This window comes from Uranotaenia lowii, chromosome 2 (genome assembly GCF_029784155.1).
Source record: "Uranotaenia lowii strain MFRU-FL chromosome 2, ASM2978415v1, whole genome shotgun sequence".
Lineage (NCBI taxonomy): Eukaryota > Metazoa > Arthropoda > Insecta > Diptera > Culicidae > Uranotaenia > Uranotaenia lowii.
In genome coordinates this window covers 95,989,368-96,009,039 of record NC_073692.1, presented here as the reverse complement: position 1 = coordinate 96,009,039, position 19,672 = coordinate 95,989,368, and the positions used below count along the sequence as shown (strand labels likewise).

Here is a 19,672-nt window from a genome sequence, read left to right as displayed (position 1 = left end):
AATCATTAATATTCATTTTTTTTCAAGCTTTTTAAGAACTTTTGAGAGCTGTTATGATTACAATGCTGTAAACTGCATTTTTGAACTTAGTAAACTGAAGATAACTTTTAATAAGAATTAGAGCGCTGAATAAAAAAATCTCAGAAAAACAGTGTTTGAGTTGACTCCAAATTAAGAATTTTGGAAAATAAAAAAAAATGTACTTGAACTTTGATCTCTTGGACTGCATATTACATATCTCTTTTTTGAATATTGAAGATGAATAAATTTGATATCGATCATAATTTTTGCGTATGGTCCGCGGTATTGTTGATATAAGTAGAATGATAGAAAAACTGTAATAAACGCATTTTTTTTTTTTGAATAAAATTTTGTTTGATCGACAGTTTTAGACTCGAAAATGAGATTTCCTATGGGCCTTTGAGAACATCTTATTCCAAAACAATCTTTGAACCGCAATAATTTTTTTGAATCAAGTCCAATTGTTTGTCAGTCTTCAGGCGAAATATTCGTCTCAATTTTGGCTTTAAGATAATTATTCATAAGAAGCAATCGGAACGTGATAGAAAAGTTTTCAATGAAAAACCACTATTTTTTTTGTTTCTCCCGAGCAAAATATCTTAAGATCCCATTCACGCATGAGACTCAAACAACCCCTTCCCAAGGTCAGATCTTGTTGAAATGCGTTTTTCATTATTTTCAAAAAAATACTAAAAGCAAAAATAGTTCAATCATACCTAAAACTGCAGTTTGTATGATCTCCAGCAAATTTATTCACCTTCAGTATGCAAAAAAAATGTTATTGATGCTATGCAGTCGGAGATATTTAAATCTAAGTGCAAGTACTTTTTTTTAATTTTTCCAAAATTTCTCTTCTGAACATAACTTCTTCTACTAAGATTTTTTGACTTTCATGATGAATTCTGCGACTAATTTTACATTTAAATTAAGTGCAAATAAACTTCACGATTTTTTTTTAATTTTGTAAATAAGTTTTATTATTTGCGCTTCATCGCGAGCTTACTTTTGAAATCATTCCTTTTTTTATTGAGCCTCAGGGTTTCTGGTTTTTTAAATAACAGGTTTTCTCTTTGCTTGATTTTTTCATATGTTAACCTTCTCGAACCCATTTTTTTTGTCGAAAAATTAACAGGATATGAGTTTTATAAATACAAACGGCAAGTTTTATAGATATGGAAAATTTTAAAACAATTTTTTTTTTTGGAAACAGGATAACCATAGGGGCTTACTTTCAGTACTTTTTCTGCTGTTTTTTCACACACTTTTATCCACAATTTTAAAATATATTTAGAATGACTTAAAGCTTTTTTTTTTATATATATATTTTACAATTATTTGCTTGAGTATAGATCTTCTTTTTTCAAAGAGAACAGTAAATAGATAGGCAAATATTAAAATTAAAAGAATTACAGACGGAAATCAGTTGCTTTTAGAAGAAGGTATATTTCGAACATTAACTCCAAGTCCAAGACTACTAAATACATTATTATAGATCATTTTAAACAAAAAAAAATTCCCATTTTAATTTTGAGATTTGTCAAATTTACGGTTTCGTCGATTTCAAGGTAAACTTTTTTCGAGCTTGATATAAACGAAAAACTACTATATAATTTTCATTTTAATTATTTTGAATCTGATATTTTTTTCATCTTTTTTCATCTGATATAAACATTTTCATCAAAATACTTTAGTTTAAGCTTGAAATTTTAAGCGAAAAAGTTGATGAGTTGTTGTAGTTTAAAAATTGTTTTCCGATCAATCAAGATAGAGTTCAATCTATTTTTAGATGGTTTTTTTGACGTTTTCACTACAAAGAAAAGATATGATTCAAAGTCATTCATAGTGCATCAAATTCAATGAAGGCTACTTCAACAATGTTTCATTACAGTTAGTTCCCATATGGATTTTAAGGATTACTTCATAATTCAAGCTTCAACGTGCTTCAACTTCCCACCTGAATCGACTTCCTTACTCGTAATTGACCGACTCCTGGTGGGAAAACTGCAACAATCCCGAAGTCACTTCCCGCAAAACCCCTTCCAGGCTCAAAGTCAAATAGCTAGCTTAAGTTTCGGTAATTGTTTCTTCCCTCTCATTTAGTTTTCATACAACCGGGAAAGCAACCAGCAGCCATTCATGACACCTCCCTCCCTTTTTCCCGGATGCCTTCGGAATCGGAAAAGCTTTCTTCGTTCCGAACGATGATGTTGGTTTAAAATGCAAATTTTCCACACCCTTCCGAGTGCTTGTTTTGTGGTTTTTGCGGCAACCACCATATCGGAGGGATAAAACTGTGGTAACCGAATTCCGTGTCTAATATCCGTATCATCCCTGGGATGCTCTCCATACTCTCGGCAATGGTAGCTATCCTACATGCAACTATTGTTCCTCCATAAGGTCGAAAAAGCAAGCATTATGGCTAAAAGCTCCACGGCAGAATCCACTGGAGGCAATCCATTTCCGATAGCAAATTTTCTTAGCCGCAAACAGAGTGGCTGATCGGATGCTGGAGGAACCCTTTCAGGATTTCTTTTCGATGACTTTTTAAAATGAGAAATCTCAACTGAATTATTTCCCCATTTAAAGTCTGAAAATTTTCCACGTTATTGTAAAAATTAAAGTGTGACTCTTAGCCCAAAGGCAGATCTGTTTTTGTGGAAATCTTACCAATTAATGGTACGAGAAGGGTTAAGTTTACCATCATGATGCGGGACTCTTTGAGAAAAGAATAGTAAGGAAATGGGGAGCTTTTTGGCAAGATGCACTACGATACGCTTCGATTTCGCCACTGCCAACAAAGGCAAACGATGAAAATGGGTTAGTGCAGCTTGTTTGCTGATCTGAAAAACATTGTGTCCTTTCCCAGAATCCAAGGCTCAAATGGATTGCTGGGAGGATATGTAGCAAAAATCGTGATAGTGGAAGATCAACTTGCAAACATAAAAGTTCGAAAATACTCTTTAAAGTGATTGTTTCCATACATTGGACCAGAACTTATCATTTATAACTTCAAGATATGGTTTTGAAAAAGGTTATTTTGCTCTAAGAATTTCCTTGTTTTGTGAATTACTTTTCTGAATGCAGATCTAATAAATATCGCTCTTGAACCTTCATAAAATATAAAAAAGAATAGTGTTTTGGATGTTTCCAACTGTATAAAATGATTTTCAGGAAAAATCAAATTTAATTAAATTATAAAACTTTTTATATTTTTCTTGATTTATTATTCAAATCGGGTAGATTAGTAGTGTTTTCATTTTGGCCAACTTACATAAAATTCAATCATATTAAAATTTAATGTTTGAGCTGATTTTTCCTCAAGATTACAACACATTTTAGAATAACTTTTTTTTTCTTAGTGCCGATGATTTCAGAGCTTTTAAAAACTTATGTTGGGGCACTTAATACCAATACTCATAAAGTTTTTCCCTTTCAGCTCAGATTTATAAGAAAAATAAAGCAAGTTTATGAAAAATTCCGAACACTAGAAAGATCGCACCAGTCAAAATGACTGGTTCGATACTTTGTTGGATTACTTCGTTTAAAAAATTCATTAAAAAATACGACTTCTCATGAAATTTGAATCTCTACAATCGGTGTACCTATTTTTGATTTCACAAACCTATAACTCAAGCAATCTAAAGCAATTCTAAAGTCGAAATAATGAGCCCTAGTTAATTTTTGGTGTGCAGATGTGTGTCATTCGTTATAAAATTATTGATTTTCAAAGCGAAGTCATGAAGATGTGTAGAAAAATTTCATATTGACCGCTTATATTGGCGCTACAAGCACTTGACTCCCAAATTTATTGATCTGTTTTGTAGCTCAACTATCACTGAATTTTCCATTAAAATTTGGCAAAATTTCATCAAGATTTGCGAAAATTATGTTTGATTTAATACATATTCAGCCGAATAATTAGAGTAATTTTAGGCGATAAATAACAATTTAACTAAAGTAGTATGAGTAGATACATAAGTAATTGAATTATCGGCTTATGTCTTCAGGATTTTTTTTCATGATCGAATATTTAAGAAATTAAGTCAATTAAATAGAGTGGAATAGTTCTCCAATACAGACAGTGATATATATTACTGGCACACTTATAAATATTACACTGGGTGACAGCCAAAAAATAGTCTGGGGTTTCTCAGCTGATTTAGACTAATTTTTGTATCTTGAGTTAGAATATCACATTGATTGATGTATCAGGTCAACTTTTTGCGATACAGTATTCTAATACCATGGTCATTTTCGGACTCAGGGCGTCATAGTAGTCTAATTCAGTTGAAAAACCCTGGACTATTTTCAAAAAATCTTTTTTTGTTACTCAGTGTTATTTCATGATCGCCTGGCTACCTGAATACTATTTTTTTCCTCTCGGAAGATGATCAAATATTGTTGAATATTTTCTTGGCTGGTATAAAAGCATATGAAGTTTTTAGAAAAAAAAAATAGGTACGAATGTTGATTATCATCTCTAATTTTTAATCCAACCTCATACACTAAGTGCATTTCATAAGCTTTCAAATAAGCCAAACCGATCGAAGTATAAATAGTCGGAACAATTTAGCTTAAATTTATTGAAAAAATGGATTATTTGGTAAACCTTATCAAAAAATTATCATATTTAAGCTAAAAATATAACGAAGTTTGACTAAAAAACACTAACTAAATATCCAAAAAGCAATTATAATTCATGAGTTTTAAACATAATTAATCAGATTAGCGATACGTTGTTTGATTTCAGAGATACGCACGAGATAAAATTGTATGTTTTGGAAGACTGATCCCAATCTTTTAGTCGTTAACTTGAGTAGCTTTTTTATATATATTTTAAGTATATTGCAATTTTTTTTTGCACAAAATTAAATCAATGTGTTTTAATAAGTATGAGAAAAGGATTCAAATGCAACTCTAATTTGCAACACTCTTAACTGATTGGGTTTGAACTTGAATTGCGAATTTTTGGAAATGTTCCAACTTTATGCTAAGTTTAAGTCATATTAAGTAAATATATACATTTTGTCAAATACATAAGAAAAAAGTAAGGGCTTGTGATATAGCTCAGTTGGCAAGTCTGTTGTCTCCTGAGCCGACGTCCGCGAGTTCGAGCCTAAGAGTAAACATCGAACCCAGTTGTACCGGATAAGTTTTTCAATAACGATCCGCCAACTTTAACGTTGATAAAGTCGCGAATGCCATAAAGATGATAAACCGACTATACTCGAAACAAAAAAAAAAATAAAAATAAAATTTAGCTCATCCTTTTTCGAATGAGATCAAAAGAAATGCAATATGTCATAAGATCAATGAGAACTGACGGAACAAAATTTGGGTGTTTTTTGAGGAGGTGATCCAAAACTTATGGCTGGCAGTGCACCTGTATTATAATGATGAATAAGTGAATATTTTATTTCAAAATATGGTAGACACTTTTTCCCAAAAATGAAAAAACGGAACTATAATAAAAACGTTTATTTAAAACTCATGTTAAGACATGTTTTCGAGTTCGGTATAGTGAAGGAAGATTTGTCAAAATACTTTTTTTAAATATGCAAAAACCCTACCCAATATATTTCACTCAAATTCACTTTCCAATCAATAGAATCAGTTATTACTTACCTTTAGCATGTAAATAAATTATTTTTTACGTATGGAGGTGAATTCGCGCACTCATGGTGTATTGCTCTACTTAATAAAAAAAACTATGCTTTAAAACAGAAGTGAGCAACTTTTTGCATCAACGGAACAAATAAAATAAGAAAAATTTTGACGACCCGCTTTCAAAACAATATTTATAAATAGTTACCAGAGTTTAACGTCATTTTTTATAATGACAAATTTTTTATGGTAAAATGAGAAAATAAAACATAACACCTTTTTTTTAAACAGGGGGAATAACATCAGCCAAAATAACATAACAAGCATAACAAGCAATCAGGCATAACATTTTTTATGAAAAAATTCTACTACAACAACCCCTCCCCTATTTTTAACTATGGGTTGACTATGGGTCAATTTTCATTTGCTCATAACTTTTTCAAAAATCAATATTTTTTCACAATATTTTTCTCACATATACCTTAGTGAATTGCAAATATTTCTACATTGTTTCTTTTTGTGATTTGAATTGAATAAAGGAGGTTATTGGGAAAACAATTTTTCTTGCCCATTGACACCCCACACGATGCTAACTTAGTATTGTTAATTTTTGAATTATTATTATTATTTTATAATCGATTTGAAATGTTTCATCGATCTTTCTTACATACAACAACATCGTTTGTTTCCCTTTTTTATTATAAACGAAAGGCCCTCAACTTTCTGTGGTTCGATAAGGGTTTGGACCATTTTCTAGGAGAAACTTATTTTTCAACTGATGCTTCTATTCGTCATCACTTCAGTTTCAACTGGAAGTATAAAGCAGAATCACATCGATAAATTTTAGTGTGAAAAATGTACTTTTAATAAATTACTGTCTTCCCAGCATTTGACGCTGAATCGTTATAAAGTTTCTTGATATTAAATCCTTCTCTGAGCCCATTTTAGAATTTATTTTTTTTAACAATTCAAATTTTATCCTCATTGACCAGATTTTTTCTACAAACGATTTAAAAACTGTTCAGTATAAGTTCAATACATGGCTGCATTTTTAAGATTTTTAATAAAACTCAAAGAAAAAATCTTAATTTCACAGAATTTTGAACAAACTTCGTCAAAGTAACAGTTTGTATTCTTAATCCTCGATTTTTCTTTAAGATTCTATTGATTTTCATTAATTTAATTTAGAAGTCACTGGGAAAGGCTTTTTACAGCTAATTTATGGAATTCTTATGACTATTGTAATGCCCATTGCCTTTTTTTTAAAGGAAAAAGACTCATTTTATTTATGTTCGGCATAATTTTTTATGAAATTTCTAATAATAGCATCACAGAAAATCTTCAAAAAAATTTTGGGTCGTATCACAAAAATATAAATATTGTTTTTGTAGAAAAATCAGAAATTTTTTCGGAGATTTTGATGTGTCTTGGTTATAAGAAATGTAAAATCGTTTTCCCAGTCTTTATTGTTCAAAAATTAAAAAAAAAATCACTCAATTTTTATTTTTCCTCTACTTGAGAGCTTAAAGAACAAGCCATTTTTCTAAACGAAATGAAATAACTCGATTTTGATTTTTATCTGCTGAGCATATTCATCATTAAACATTATCCTGCTTGAAACGAAAAAAAAAAAATTATGATCTCACAGACAGACTTTGAAATGCATGTGACCATCTGAAGCCTAGCGATTTTTTGAAAACTCTTTTGTTCTGCTATTATGGATTTGAATTTGAAAGTGGTAGTTTGATAGTTAGGAAAAATGTAATCTGGACAAACAAAACTTTAATATTAAGTTTTTTCAAAAAATAAGACTGCCTTTAAGCCTTTATTAGAACACACTAAATGCTTAAAATTCTAGAAAAAGATAACAATCTGAATGGTTTTTGGGCAAATGTAACTACAAATAAGCACATTTAATTAATTAAGTGAGTGAAAAGGTGAGTTTTTTTTTAAATTGGTATGGACCAGTATTTGATGGTTTTGAAATCTATCGTATGAAAAATAATATAAGTTTAATTTGAGAAAAGCTTCGCGAGTCCCACAATATGTCTCCATGGCCAAGAGTTGCTCATCCCTGCTCTAAAACACATAAAACACAAAGGTTTTTTTACGCGGTATCAAATCCGTCTTTAATTTATAGAACATGGAATATTTTCGCTCAAAAATGGTAGTAAAAAACCGTCTAAAAAGAAGCCGTGTTAGAAAAACCGAGCGAAATCAAACTGCGTAAAAAACCTTAAGAGTATTAGTTATACAATTTATAAGCAATATGCTGACAAACTTCAGAGCAATATGGGGGCTAAAAAATTTCTACTTAGAAGAAATTGGGGTGGAACTGTGCACCCATGGTCATTACCCATAATCATTAAACACAATTTTCTTCAGATGTGTTTGATTTTTTTGATACTTGTCAACTTTGTGAAAATTAGGTGATTCCGTGGTAGAAAAATATGGTAAAAAAATATTTCCTTTTTACAAAAAAAAACATTTTGTAATAAGTGTTAACTGTCAAAGGTAAAAACCTGTTGATTCACAAAACATGGAAGACCTTCTTTGAATTGAAGAAAATTTCAATTCACACGATTTCATTTCATTTTAAGATTATTGGAAATTTTCTCGTTTTCCTCTATCTTAACAAATAAAAAAGATGCATAGGAAATAAATGTTTTGTTTTACGTCAGCGGAAAAAAAATTGAATTGTTTCAGTCTTATTAGCTTGATCACTTATTTAGTTTTTCATATTTTTCATCCCATTTAAATTGAAAAGAAAAATAAAAAAAAATTGCCTTCACAATTTAAGAGGTATATTTAAGGTTGCCAGAATTTTTTGACTCCCATCTGGGCCTAGCAATTCCGGACATTTTTTCAAAAAAACCTGGCAAAATCCGGCCATGGATTTCAATTTTTCAAATCCAAAAACCGGGCAAAACCAAGCAAAATTTAGGTGTTATTATGCATAAAAGCAAAGAAAAAATGCAAAAAAAAAAATTGAATTTAATATTTCATTAATGTAATTGCAGACTTCCAAAAACGATTTGGAACACTTAAATATTTTAAGGTTTATAAAAGTAAATCAGCGAAATTATTTGAAACAACCGTTGAAAATTTCGATTTTGCTGAAACTTACTCATAAACTTTGATTTTTTTCGGTTCCTTTGTGAAAATTGTGAAAAAATCCGGGCAATATCCGGACTTTTTTCACGATATCCGAGCAACCGGGCCGGACCAGACTTTCTCGAAATTTTGCATCAAATATCCGGGCAAACCCGGATAAAACCGGGCAATCTGGCAAACTTAGGTATATTGCTTTAAATTTTGAATTCTATATAATAAGTCAGTAAAATGTGTTCGCACCTCATTATTTCAAATAAAGATGATTCTACCCCCTGTAGTGTAGACCCCTCTCAAAATCGGCATAAAACTCGTGTAAATTGAGTTTAAAAAAACGACAACTAATCGACAAATGTGTTTATAGCTTTATTTTCGCATAACGCATTGACAAAACAATTCTTACAAATTTTTTTTTGAAATGATATCTATGAAGCTGTTCAAAAATTAAGGAAAATATTGTGCCGCCGAAAAAAAATACTTAAAATAAAGTTCTGCAGGTCCTGTGGCTATGCAAGTTTTAGAAAAAAAATGTTCCATTTTTTTGTAAGCGCTAAAGACCTCACCATTCATTTTCGAATTCAGATTAATTATTAAGCCAGCCATGAGCACGGTAGGAGCAAAGTCGAACTAGGCGTAGATAAAGAATACAAATTAAGATTATGAAGAATGAGTTTAAAGTTTTGAAATTCAGGGTTAAAGTTTTTTTTTTTCAGATTTAAAGACTTTTTCGCTCTAATTTTTTATTCTTGGGCATGGCTCTCATCCATTCCAAACTTGCATTAAAATATCAAATCCAAACTTGACGAATGATAAAAATTAGTGCGATATGAAACAGCAAAATTGAACCTCGCTTTGTTTTCAAAATATCAAAAAATAAAAATAGTTTCAGCAATAAATTTAAGCATCGAATAACTAGCAACAGTCTTTTTTCAAGAACTCAGTTGAAATATGCGATCACTTATTGAAAACATTGAGGGGGCTGAATATTTCGGTGACCATCAACTATGTATAATTTTTTGAGATTATATGTAATGACAGCACTTATCCGTCCGGACAAATCCGGAGTATTTTGTCTAAAACCTGGCAAAATCCGAGCATTTAGTATAAAAATAGTTGAACCAAAATCCGGACATTACCCGGGAAAGCTTGTTCAAAAACTTGGAATTTTTCAACAAAAATCATACTAAAAAAAATATTGAAAAAAAATTTGATGCCAAAAACTTTATAGATTTTTAATCGTATTTTTATGCTTCCAAAAAACTTTCATGATAATTTTTATGAAACTTGCTCAAAAAATTTCGTTTTGGACGCCAAAATAAAAAATGGTTAAAACACGATTGGTAATTTTGTTATGTTGAATTGGCAAATATAGTGAATAAATTCGGGTAAAACCCGGGTTTTTTCAACGAAGCCGAAGCAACCGGGTCTGGTCGGACATTTTCACAAATTTTGTATAAAATATCCGGGTCAACCCGGATAAAACCGACTAAATATTTTTAGAACGGTAAGAAAATGCTTGAAAAACCTTTAATATTTGTCTATAATAAATTATTAATTGATTTCTTTTTCTATTGCGAAATGACAATTTTTCCAACGTTTGTAATTTTTAACAGTATTCAATGGAAGATCTTGTTTTTCTAGATGAATTCTGTTGATTTATTATTTTTTGTATGTAAAATTTTGCATCTTATGAAACAGTTCGACTCACAAATTACTCTCAGATTTTTTTTCATAACAGTTGAATGTATGGGATAAAAAATGCATCAAGATTAGATGAAACAAGGAAAATTTATTATGCTGTTTTTTTTTGTTTTTGCAAATTAGATATTTGTTAGTTTTTTGCTCGTAGATCGGCTTACTTAACTTGAAAAATTTGAGAGTGGTTTGGCAATCAATGTTTAATACAGACCCCTAGAATTGTTTTTTGAAACAACATTACCTTCTATTTTTCGTTTTGCAGGACCTAAATAATTTAGATATAATCCAAAGAACTGTTTTTCCGTTTTGTAATGTTGATAAAATATAATAAAAATTGCATAGTTCTCTAAAATGACAAAAAAAAAATTCAAAACACATAAATGACTTGAATGATAAAAAAAAAATCTAGCTCATTAGGAAAATAGACAAAATTTACAAATGTGAAAAAATAGCAAAAACAATGAAAAAATCAAAAGTTATTAATTTATCTGAAACATGATAAAAAAAATTAAAAATGGCTGATAAATTGTCAAAAATAGATTAAAAGTGACACTGATGACAAAAACATTGAATGACAAGTAAAAAATAAATAAAGTTGACAAAAAATAATCAACCGTTTTTGGCACAAATCGTTTGAGCGTTAAGCCAAAATTCAAAGGGATCAGAATTTCAAAATAATTTTGATTTCTTTAGGACCTTATGTCACCACAACTGAGGATTTTATTGAGATTTTGAAGGGTTTTTTTTTTACAGATTTCTTATTGAAATATCTATATACTTTACGTGATTGTTAATGCTTTAATCAGATGCAGTTTCTTTAAACTTCGTGAATCAAAACCTCAGTGATTCGAATGACAATCCAAAAGTTGGCTCGTACAAAATTTACCGACTTCGCACTTTGCGAACTGTTTCCACATAAAAGTAACTTCTTTACCACCGAGTCAGCCGCCAGCATTCATTAGAACCATAAATAACTCCTGCAGCTTAGCCATCTTTACAATCAGCATCATCACCATAATAAAATCATCAACAGCGCAAAGTCAATGGTAGCCAAAAAAAAAAATAACGTCGGCTTCCCATTATCACTATGAAACTGCGTTAGGCGGTGATGACAAGTGGTTTTGCCGGGCCGGAAGTCCTAAAAGCGTTCGTTTGTTTGTGCTAGTTCATTTTCTTGTCGGGTTGTCTGGGTCTGGGTTTGGGTGCTTCCAACTTCCTCTAGGCAAGAAAGGAAGCAAGCATATATGAAACATACAAACAAACAAATGAAACGACTCCCAACACTGCGGATTCTGGCCGAAATGTTTTTCCGAAAGCACCGGAGAAGAAGTTTATTTTATTATGTGCATTGCTGCACTTGTGCGAGTAAATGGATGCACAAGGAAAAAAAATCATAAAGAGAATAAACAACTCAAATGAAAAACTGTTCACCGAATGCAAAGTGGTTGAATAAACAGACCAAAATCGGGGAATGCTTGCCAGGGCTTTAAGTGCGATACTGCTTTAAAGGATAACATTTCGGTTGTGGGAAAGAAAATTTTGCTATGCACGGAAATAAAACTTAAAATATCCCATGGTAAGGAAAGCTATGGTAAGAATAGTTTGAAATTAGTGTAGATTGAAATATTGCTAAAACCAAAAATTAGAAAATACTCGAAGCCTTTATTCAAAAGTGAATAGGTTTGATAATCAATATTTATCATTGATTTTATTGAGATAAGACTTGGCAATTAACCTTATATTTCAGCATAGAGTAAAATCTTTACAATGAATGTTGTGTTCAGGCTTCCCAAAAGTACTGCATTGCGATGACAGCTTTTTCTTCGCCGAACAAACTGTCTCAGTTTGCCTTTCCACTCGGTTCGCTGCTGTACCGTCGGTGACGAATAAAAACGCTTCGGCTACGTCGCACACGTTCGGGAACGAAGACTGTATCTGAACAATCGGCTAAAGCTTGCGCTGCCGAAAGTGTTGAGCTTTAAGCTGTAGCGAACCGAACCGACAGTTCGATTTTCATTCTTTCATGCCTCCTGTTTCGCAAATAATTTCATCCTAACTGTCGGCTGTAGGGCGTGACAGTTTTGCGCATGACTGTCACGGGCGACTGTCATGCCCATACCGTTTCCATGCCCGGTCGTATGCTGCTGATGCTGTTGCTCGATTCGAATAGACCGAACGAGCAATCTATTCCAACCGAGCAGCAGCATACGACCGAGGCGTAACGCGATGTGTGGTTTCGGTGAAGGTTAGGGGCTGTTCACTAATTACGTAAGCACATAGGGGGGGGGGGGGGGGGGGTTTCACATTTGCTTACGATCTCTTACTAGGGGGGTAGGGGGGGTTTCCAAAATTCTTACGTAAGAAATATAACATTAAAAATTCATCACAGCCATAACCATACGAAACTATATTACTCAGGTTTTATTTTACTCACTACCAATTTGTTCGTTAGTTTTGATGTTATGTTAAATTTATCTTAAAATGTCTTTCAATTAATAAAAACAATTGCAGGTTCTATAAAATTAATAGAGAATCAGTTCAAACCAAAAACACTAAATCACATTATTAAAAAAGATCGTTGCTTTCCGCTTTTCATCATATTAATCTTTTCAATTGAGAAATTTCAAATTTATAGAAACAACAAGGAAAAGGGCGCGCTGTGACACCACGATTTGAATCCATCATATTTCGAAAATGACTTCATATATATTTTTTTAAATCAATATAAATAAGGCGCTTTAAATAATGAATTTCTAAACAGTTTTTTCAGAGATAGACACTACCAGCTCTAAATTTTACAAAAGATTTACCAAAAAAATCCTAAAACTGAATCGCTTGCCGCTGAATGAATCTGAGCTTTTAGGTTAGTTGACAGTGTGATTGCCGTTAAACATTTTTGCCCCAATTCTAGTAGTATAGAATGATACTTTTTTTAAAAGATTATTATGATTTTCATGTAAAAAACATCAACATTTTTTATGGTACATTGTGCTAACCTGATCTCTCTTTTTGAAACCGGAATTCAGATTTCATATCGTTTATTCGATTGTGGAAATTTATTGAAAATTATTGTTACCAAAAACATGCGTTGAATAATGTTTTCTTTAATCGTTTATGACATTTCATCTGTTATTTTGTATAGATTGTGCTTTTCAAATACAGTTTTTTAATTTTACTTAAAAAGTGCTTTGCTTTGAAGTATGTTTGTCACATTTTTAATATATTCAAGCTAATTTTAAAAAAACGTGTTAATTTATCTGACACGAATGCCATAATGCTGGTAAAGGGTCAAAAATAAAAAAAAAAATAAAAATCAAAGAATAAAAAACGTAAGATCTTACTAGGGGGGGGAAGGGGGGGGGTTTGAAAAATCTTACTTTGTCTTACCAGGGGGGGAGGGGGGATCTGAATCTGAAATCTGAATCTGAAATCTGAATCTGAAATCTGAATCTGAAATCTGAATCTGAAATCTGAATTTGAAATCTGAATCTGAAATCTGAATCTGAAATCTGAATCTGAAATCTGAATCTGAAATCTGAATCTGAAATCTGAATCTGAAATCTGAAATCTGAATCTGAAATCTGAATCTGAAATCTGAATCTGAAATCTGAATCTGAAATCTGAATCTGAAATCTGAATCTGAAATCTGAATCTGAATCTGAAATCTGAATCTGAAATCTGAATCTGAAATCTGAATCTGAAATCTGAATCTGAAATCTGAATCTGAAATCTGAATCTGAAATCTGAATCTGAAATCTGAATCTGAAATCTGAATCTGAAATCTGAATCTGAAATCTGAATCTGAAATCTGAATCTGAAATCTGAATCTGAAATCTGAAATCTGAAATCTGAATCTGAAATCTGAATCTGAAATCTGAATCTGAAATCTGAATCTGAAATCTGAATCTGAAATCTGAATCTGAAATCTGAATCTAAAATTTGAATCTAAAATTTGAATCTGAAATCTGAATCTAAAATTTCAATCTTTAATCTAAATTTGAAATCTGAATTTGTTTCTGATTCTTAAATCTGAAATCTGAATCTGAAATCCGTTTCTAAAATCTGAGTCTTAAATCTGAATCTGAATCTCATATTTGATCCCTAAATTTAAATCTGAAATTTGAGTCTGCAAAGCTGAATCTGAAATTTAAATCCTAAACTTGAATCTGAAATCCGAATTGGAATCTAAAATCTTGATCTGAAGTATGAATCTGAAATCCGAATTTGTATCTGAAATCTGAAATCGCATATTTCAATTTGAAATCTAAAATCTTGAACTTTATTATTCATAAACGACATCCAATATCAGGCTGGAAAACAACACGCATCAATGCGTGTCGACCAACTAATAACGTAAGGATAGCCAGCCGCAGTAGCTAGCTTGAGCTTAAAGCAGAAGTTCGTTAATTCTAAATTAAATCGACCCGAGCGTGAGCCGATGATGATCCAATGCGAATCTCGGCTACAGTCGGACGTTATTAGCAGTACTGTCATGCGAAGTTTAACGCATTGAAAACTGTCACGAAGATTTCCCCATAACTGTCACGGAGCTTTAAAGGCTATCATATCCACGAGCAAACTTTCGCATGAGGTAAACCAAGGCGTCGTTGTACATCGCACGAATGCGCCTTTTAAAACTGTCGGGGAAGAAATATTCGGAAAGCTTTCACCGAAGTGGATGTGCGACGTTCGCAAGAAAACTGTCGTTCGGCAGTACTTTTCGGAAGCCTGGTTGTGTTAGAAGTTTTTTAGCTGACACTTAACTAACATATCATAGTGCTCGTGTTTTTTTCTTATTAAACTTGTTAAGGTTCTGGTTCTGGTTCTGGTTTGAACGAAGCTTAAATCAATGAAATATGTTAAAAATTCTTTGAAAAAAATGTTTAATTTCTAGATTTTTGTAAATCATAAAATTAAGCGGTTTTAAAGTGAAATTTAATAACTTTCTGCTTACTAACAAGGCACCACAAAGTCTTCTTTGATCCTTCCAAGTTCAGGATAGAAAAAAAACTCATTGCCAATTATGTTTGAAATAATTAATTCAATCATAATAAAAACTTTCGAAATGAAGGTCAACTTTCAATTCAAACGAAGTTTTTTGATGTTAGGGATAATAATCGATGCTTTTCTCTTAGAATAAATACTAAAAGTCCAAACCTTCTAAGGATTCGATATAATTTTTTTTTATTTATAAATCAAAATATTTCTAAGTGTCCAACATTTTTAACAGTATAAAAATTCGAAAACGTAAGAGTACAGAAATAAGATATTCTGAGCTGTGTCATTAAAGCACATGCTTAATCAGCTGAAATTTTTAACTTATTGGAACGAAAAATATATTAATGTGATGATTGACTCCTTTAAATACATCAGGACATGTCAAGTTTTATATGCAAAATTTTCAATTCATAATTTTTTTAACCTCTCACAACTTATTTGATAACTTTCTTATGCAAAAAATCTTAGCAAACTTGGAATGCGATAGATTCAGTTCAGAGAATCTGATTGATTGTTAAATTAAAAATTTTCATTCAAAAATCACCTAAAAAAGTTTTGGATGACTAATGATCTTTGGTTTTTGGAATTCTACTCTACACTCAAAATTTGAAATTCTTTATAAAATTTTGATCATTGAGTAGGGTTATTCATGAGTAACAATCTTTACTCAAAGACACTATCAACACCTGAAAACTAATCGCCGGTTCAGAATTCTGCTTCAGTTTTTAAAAATGATCGTGTTTGTTGATAGAAATTTGTTTCTTAAAATAAAATTTTAAATAAGATTATACTTGTTCCAGAGGTTCTAGTTCCATATTATTAAAATCTTAATTGCATTTCAGTTTTCATATTTTGGATTCTGTATCCAGTTTGGGATTTAATTTTGATTTGATTTTCAGTTCAAATCATCATTAAAAATCGAAAATAAAAGCTGTTTAGTAATCGAGCAAATTTGATTTTACATTTAATTCAAAATTGGAAACGTAATTTTTAAACTGATATGCGTTTGCATTATTTAGATGATAATTTTTCTAGACACGAATGCCACAAGGTGGTGAAGTGTCATAAATAAACCAAAAAAAAAGATGATAATTTTCCAAATTTTTGAAAACAAATAAATTTAGAAACCATCTTAGGTTTTGTTTGATTTTCAATCGAAGTTTTTAAACTAAATTCCTTAAAATCCCATTCAAAAAAAAAGTTAAATAATATTCCTTTTGCAAAATCCAAATATTATAAAGCTTCAAACTGGCGATCCAGAATTGGAAACTGGAATCTGATTCATATTATTGTTATTCAAATTTCGTTTTAAATTCGCAAGTCGTTTGGAAGCTATAATAAAAATTATAAATTCTGATTGAAACCCTAAACATCGGAATTAAAATTATAGGTTCATGGTTGAGAGTCTTAAAAAAATCCAATTCTTAACTTGTAATGAAAATGCTGATTTGGAATCAGAATTCAGGAATTGTTTTTTTAATATTTCAGAAATCGCATTGAAACTCGAAAACAACTCTAAAATTAAAATTATGAGTTCTGGTGCAGAATGATAATTTGGAATTAATATTCAAAATGTACATTCAGAATCAGATCGTTGATGAGTTTCACAATCAAAATAAATTAATCGAAATGACTTTTTCATTGGGGAATTTATCTTGTCAGAGATCGGATACTTATAATTTTGATTGTTAGTTCAATTTCAGAATAATCAATTTTTCATCATGTTATTTAGAAAACATAATTCGGCTAAAAATACAAATTTGATGTGGATTTCGAGTTCGTTTTGTCATTTGTTAAGAAAAATGGAATTACTGGAGTTGATTTTCGATTTAAAATATTTTCTGTTATCTTCCTGTAAACAAATTGCTGGGAATTCCATATTTTTGTATATTGTTTAAAATTGCAGTTGCAAATATAAAACTTGGAATAAGTTTATTATTTTTCCTTTCTAATAGGAATTTATTCTCGGAAATATTCTTCAGGAAATGTCACCGAGCTTAGAGACGCCGAATACGCTATAATCCGCCGAATACAGCAGGAGACATTTCCTGAAGAATGGAAGTGCCTGGTCGAAGGAAAGGAGATTCATCGAAGCTCACCCCTAAGATGGTTTGCTCCTCTAATTTCTTCGGAGAGCTTAATACGAGTTGGCGGCCGATTAGGAAAATCGGAGGAGTCGGAAGATACCAAGCATCCAATAGTTTTACCGGCAAAACACCCCTTCACAATTCTGTTGTACGAGTACTACCATCTGAAGCTGATGCATGCAGGTTCACAGTTGCTGCTCAGCTCTGTTCGTCTGAAATATTGGGCACTTGGAGGTAGGAATGTTCCTCGGCAGATTATACACAACTGTAAACAGTGTTTCCGCTCCAAACCTAGCCCCATTCAGCAGTTCATGGGTGAATTGCCTTTAGCTCGTGTCACGAGATCGAGACCGTTTTCCAAGACCGGTGTGGACTACTTCGGACCAGTATATGTTCGCTTAGCCCCAAGACGACCAGCAATTAAGGCCTACGTAGCAGTTTTCATCTGTCTCTGCACGAAGGCTGTGCACCTCGAGTTAGTTTCGGACCTATCGACGGATCGATTTCTTCAAGCATTACGCCGCTTTATTGGAAGAAGAGGATATTGTTCGGATATTTATTCGGACAATGGGACGAATTTCGTAGGAGCTCGTAATTTTCTACAAGAACTGCTGATTCATTTCCGTAACAGCCAACATCAGGAGAAGGTAGCCAAGGAGTGTGCGAACAACCATATTCAATGGCATTTTATTCCCCCCGCTGCACCCCATTTTGGAGGCCTTTGGGAAGCTGCAGTTCGTTCGGCCAAGAAGCATCTTCTCAAGGTTCTTGGAGAAAACGCAGTTTCTTTCGAAGATATGATCACGTTGCTTGTTCAAGTGGAGAATTGTTTAAACTCGAGACCGATCACTGCGTTAACCGATGACCCAGGAAACCTTCAACCGTTGACACCTGGGCATTTTTTAATTGGCGAACCATTTCAACAGCTACCAGAAAGGGATTACAGCGAGGTACCGATGAATCGACTTAATCAGAGCCAAGTTATCCAGAAAAAGCTACAACATTTTTGGGATAGATGGAGAACAGAGTATCTCACGCAGTTGCAAGGGCGATACAAGAGATGGAAGTCACCTGTCGAGATAACTGTTGGGAAACTAGTGATCATCAAGGACGATAATCTACCGCCATGCCGCTGGAGAATGGGACGAGTTGAAAAGCTGCATCCTGGATCAGACGGTGTTGTTAGAGTAGTTACTCTGAAGACGGCTACAGGACCTTCTACGCGCCCAGTTGAAAAGCTGTGCATACTACCAGAATCATTTCAGCCTGAAGAAGAGTACCAACTTGCCCGTGAAAACCAAACAGATCAGACCTCCCCCTTGTGTTCGTGAGATTTCTTTTATTTTCAGAACCGCGAGCGATTCAGGATGGGCGAGGATGTTGGATTACTAGAGAGCGATGTCAGGCTAAACCAATGACCCTTCGTACGACCCTGGATCATTAATGGAGAAGGACGGTTCAAAGATGTCGAGATGCAACTGTCAGCATCTCTAATGAACAGCTGATTAGAAGGAGTAAAATGATTGTGGACTATGTTTGTCCTTTACCAAAAAAGAAGCCAAAATTTTGTATTGTATCCAGTCTTTAGTCTTAAGAAAAACCGCCATTAGTACAGATGTTGAATTAGAATAGTAGTTTGTTAAATGTTGTCGTAGTTGAATAAATGTTTAAGTAAATTGTTTGAATTTCCGTAAAGCCGCGTTAAATAAATTGTGTCTAAACCCCAATTGTGACTTGTGAATAAATAGTGTAAAAATCCAAGTCAGTGTTTTGATAACCAAGCTCACAATCGCCGAAAGAGCTGACCCAATAGCTCCACCCAACCAAGGAATCCCCCACCGGTAAAATACAGTCCACGAAGGTATCCCGCACCCCAACACCATCAAAGTAATTCTTCCTCGTGGAATTAGTTTACAAGAATCAGATTAGAACCACAAAATTTTAATCTATTACATTTAAGTTTGAAAATGTTATTTGCTTTGAATGGTTACTTGAAAAAGAAAACCTTTTTTTATGCTAAAATAAAATGAGAAGCTAGGTTTACGAGTGTTTTTTAGTCAATTCAAAGATTTCTTTTTTTGCTAAAAAGTTCCTAAGGATGTATTTTTAAAAGTTTCAACTTTAATTAAAAAATCTGTTTGTGTAAAGAACTT

At 32.3% G+C, this 19,672-nt stretch overlaps 1 protein-coding gene across 1 annotated transcript; it reads left to right on the top strand.

Annotated features, from left to right (window-relative positions):
* Positions 1-2,780: 2,780 nt before the first annotated feature.
* LOC129741698 (uncharacterized) lies at positions 2,781-18,963 on the top strand. The gene is made up of 3 exons (XM_055733444.1): positions 2,781-2,838; positions 17,415-18,809; positions 18,869-18,963. The coding sequence occupies exons 1-3, from the start codon at positions 2,781-2,783 to the stop codon at positions 18,961-18,963; spliced, it is 1,548 nt and encodes a 515-aa protein (XP_055589419.1).
* Positions 18,964-19,672: the final 709 nt, after the last annotated feature.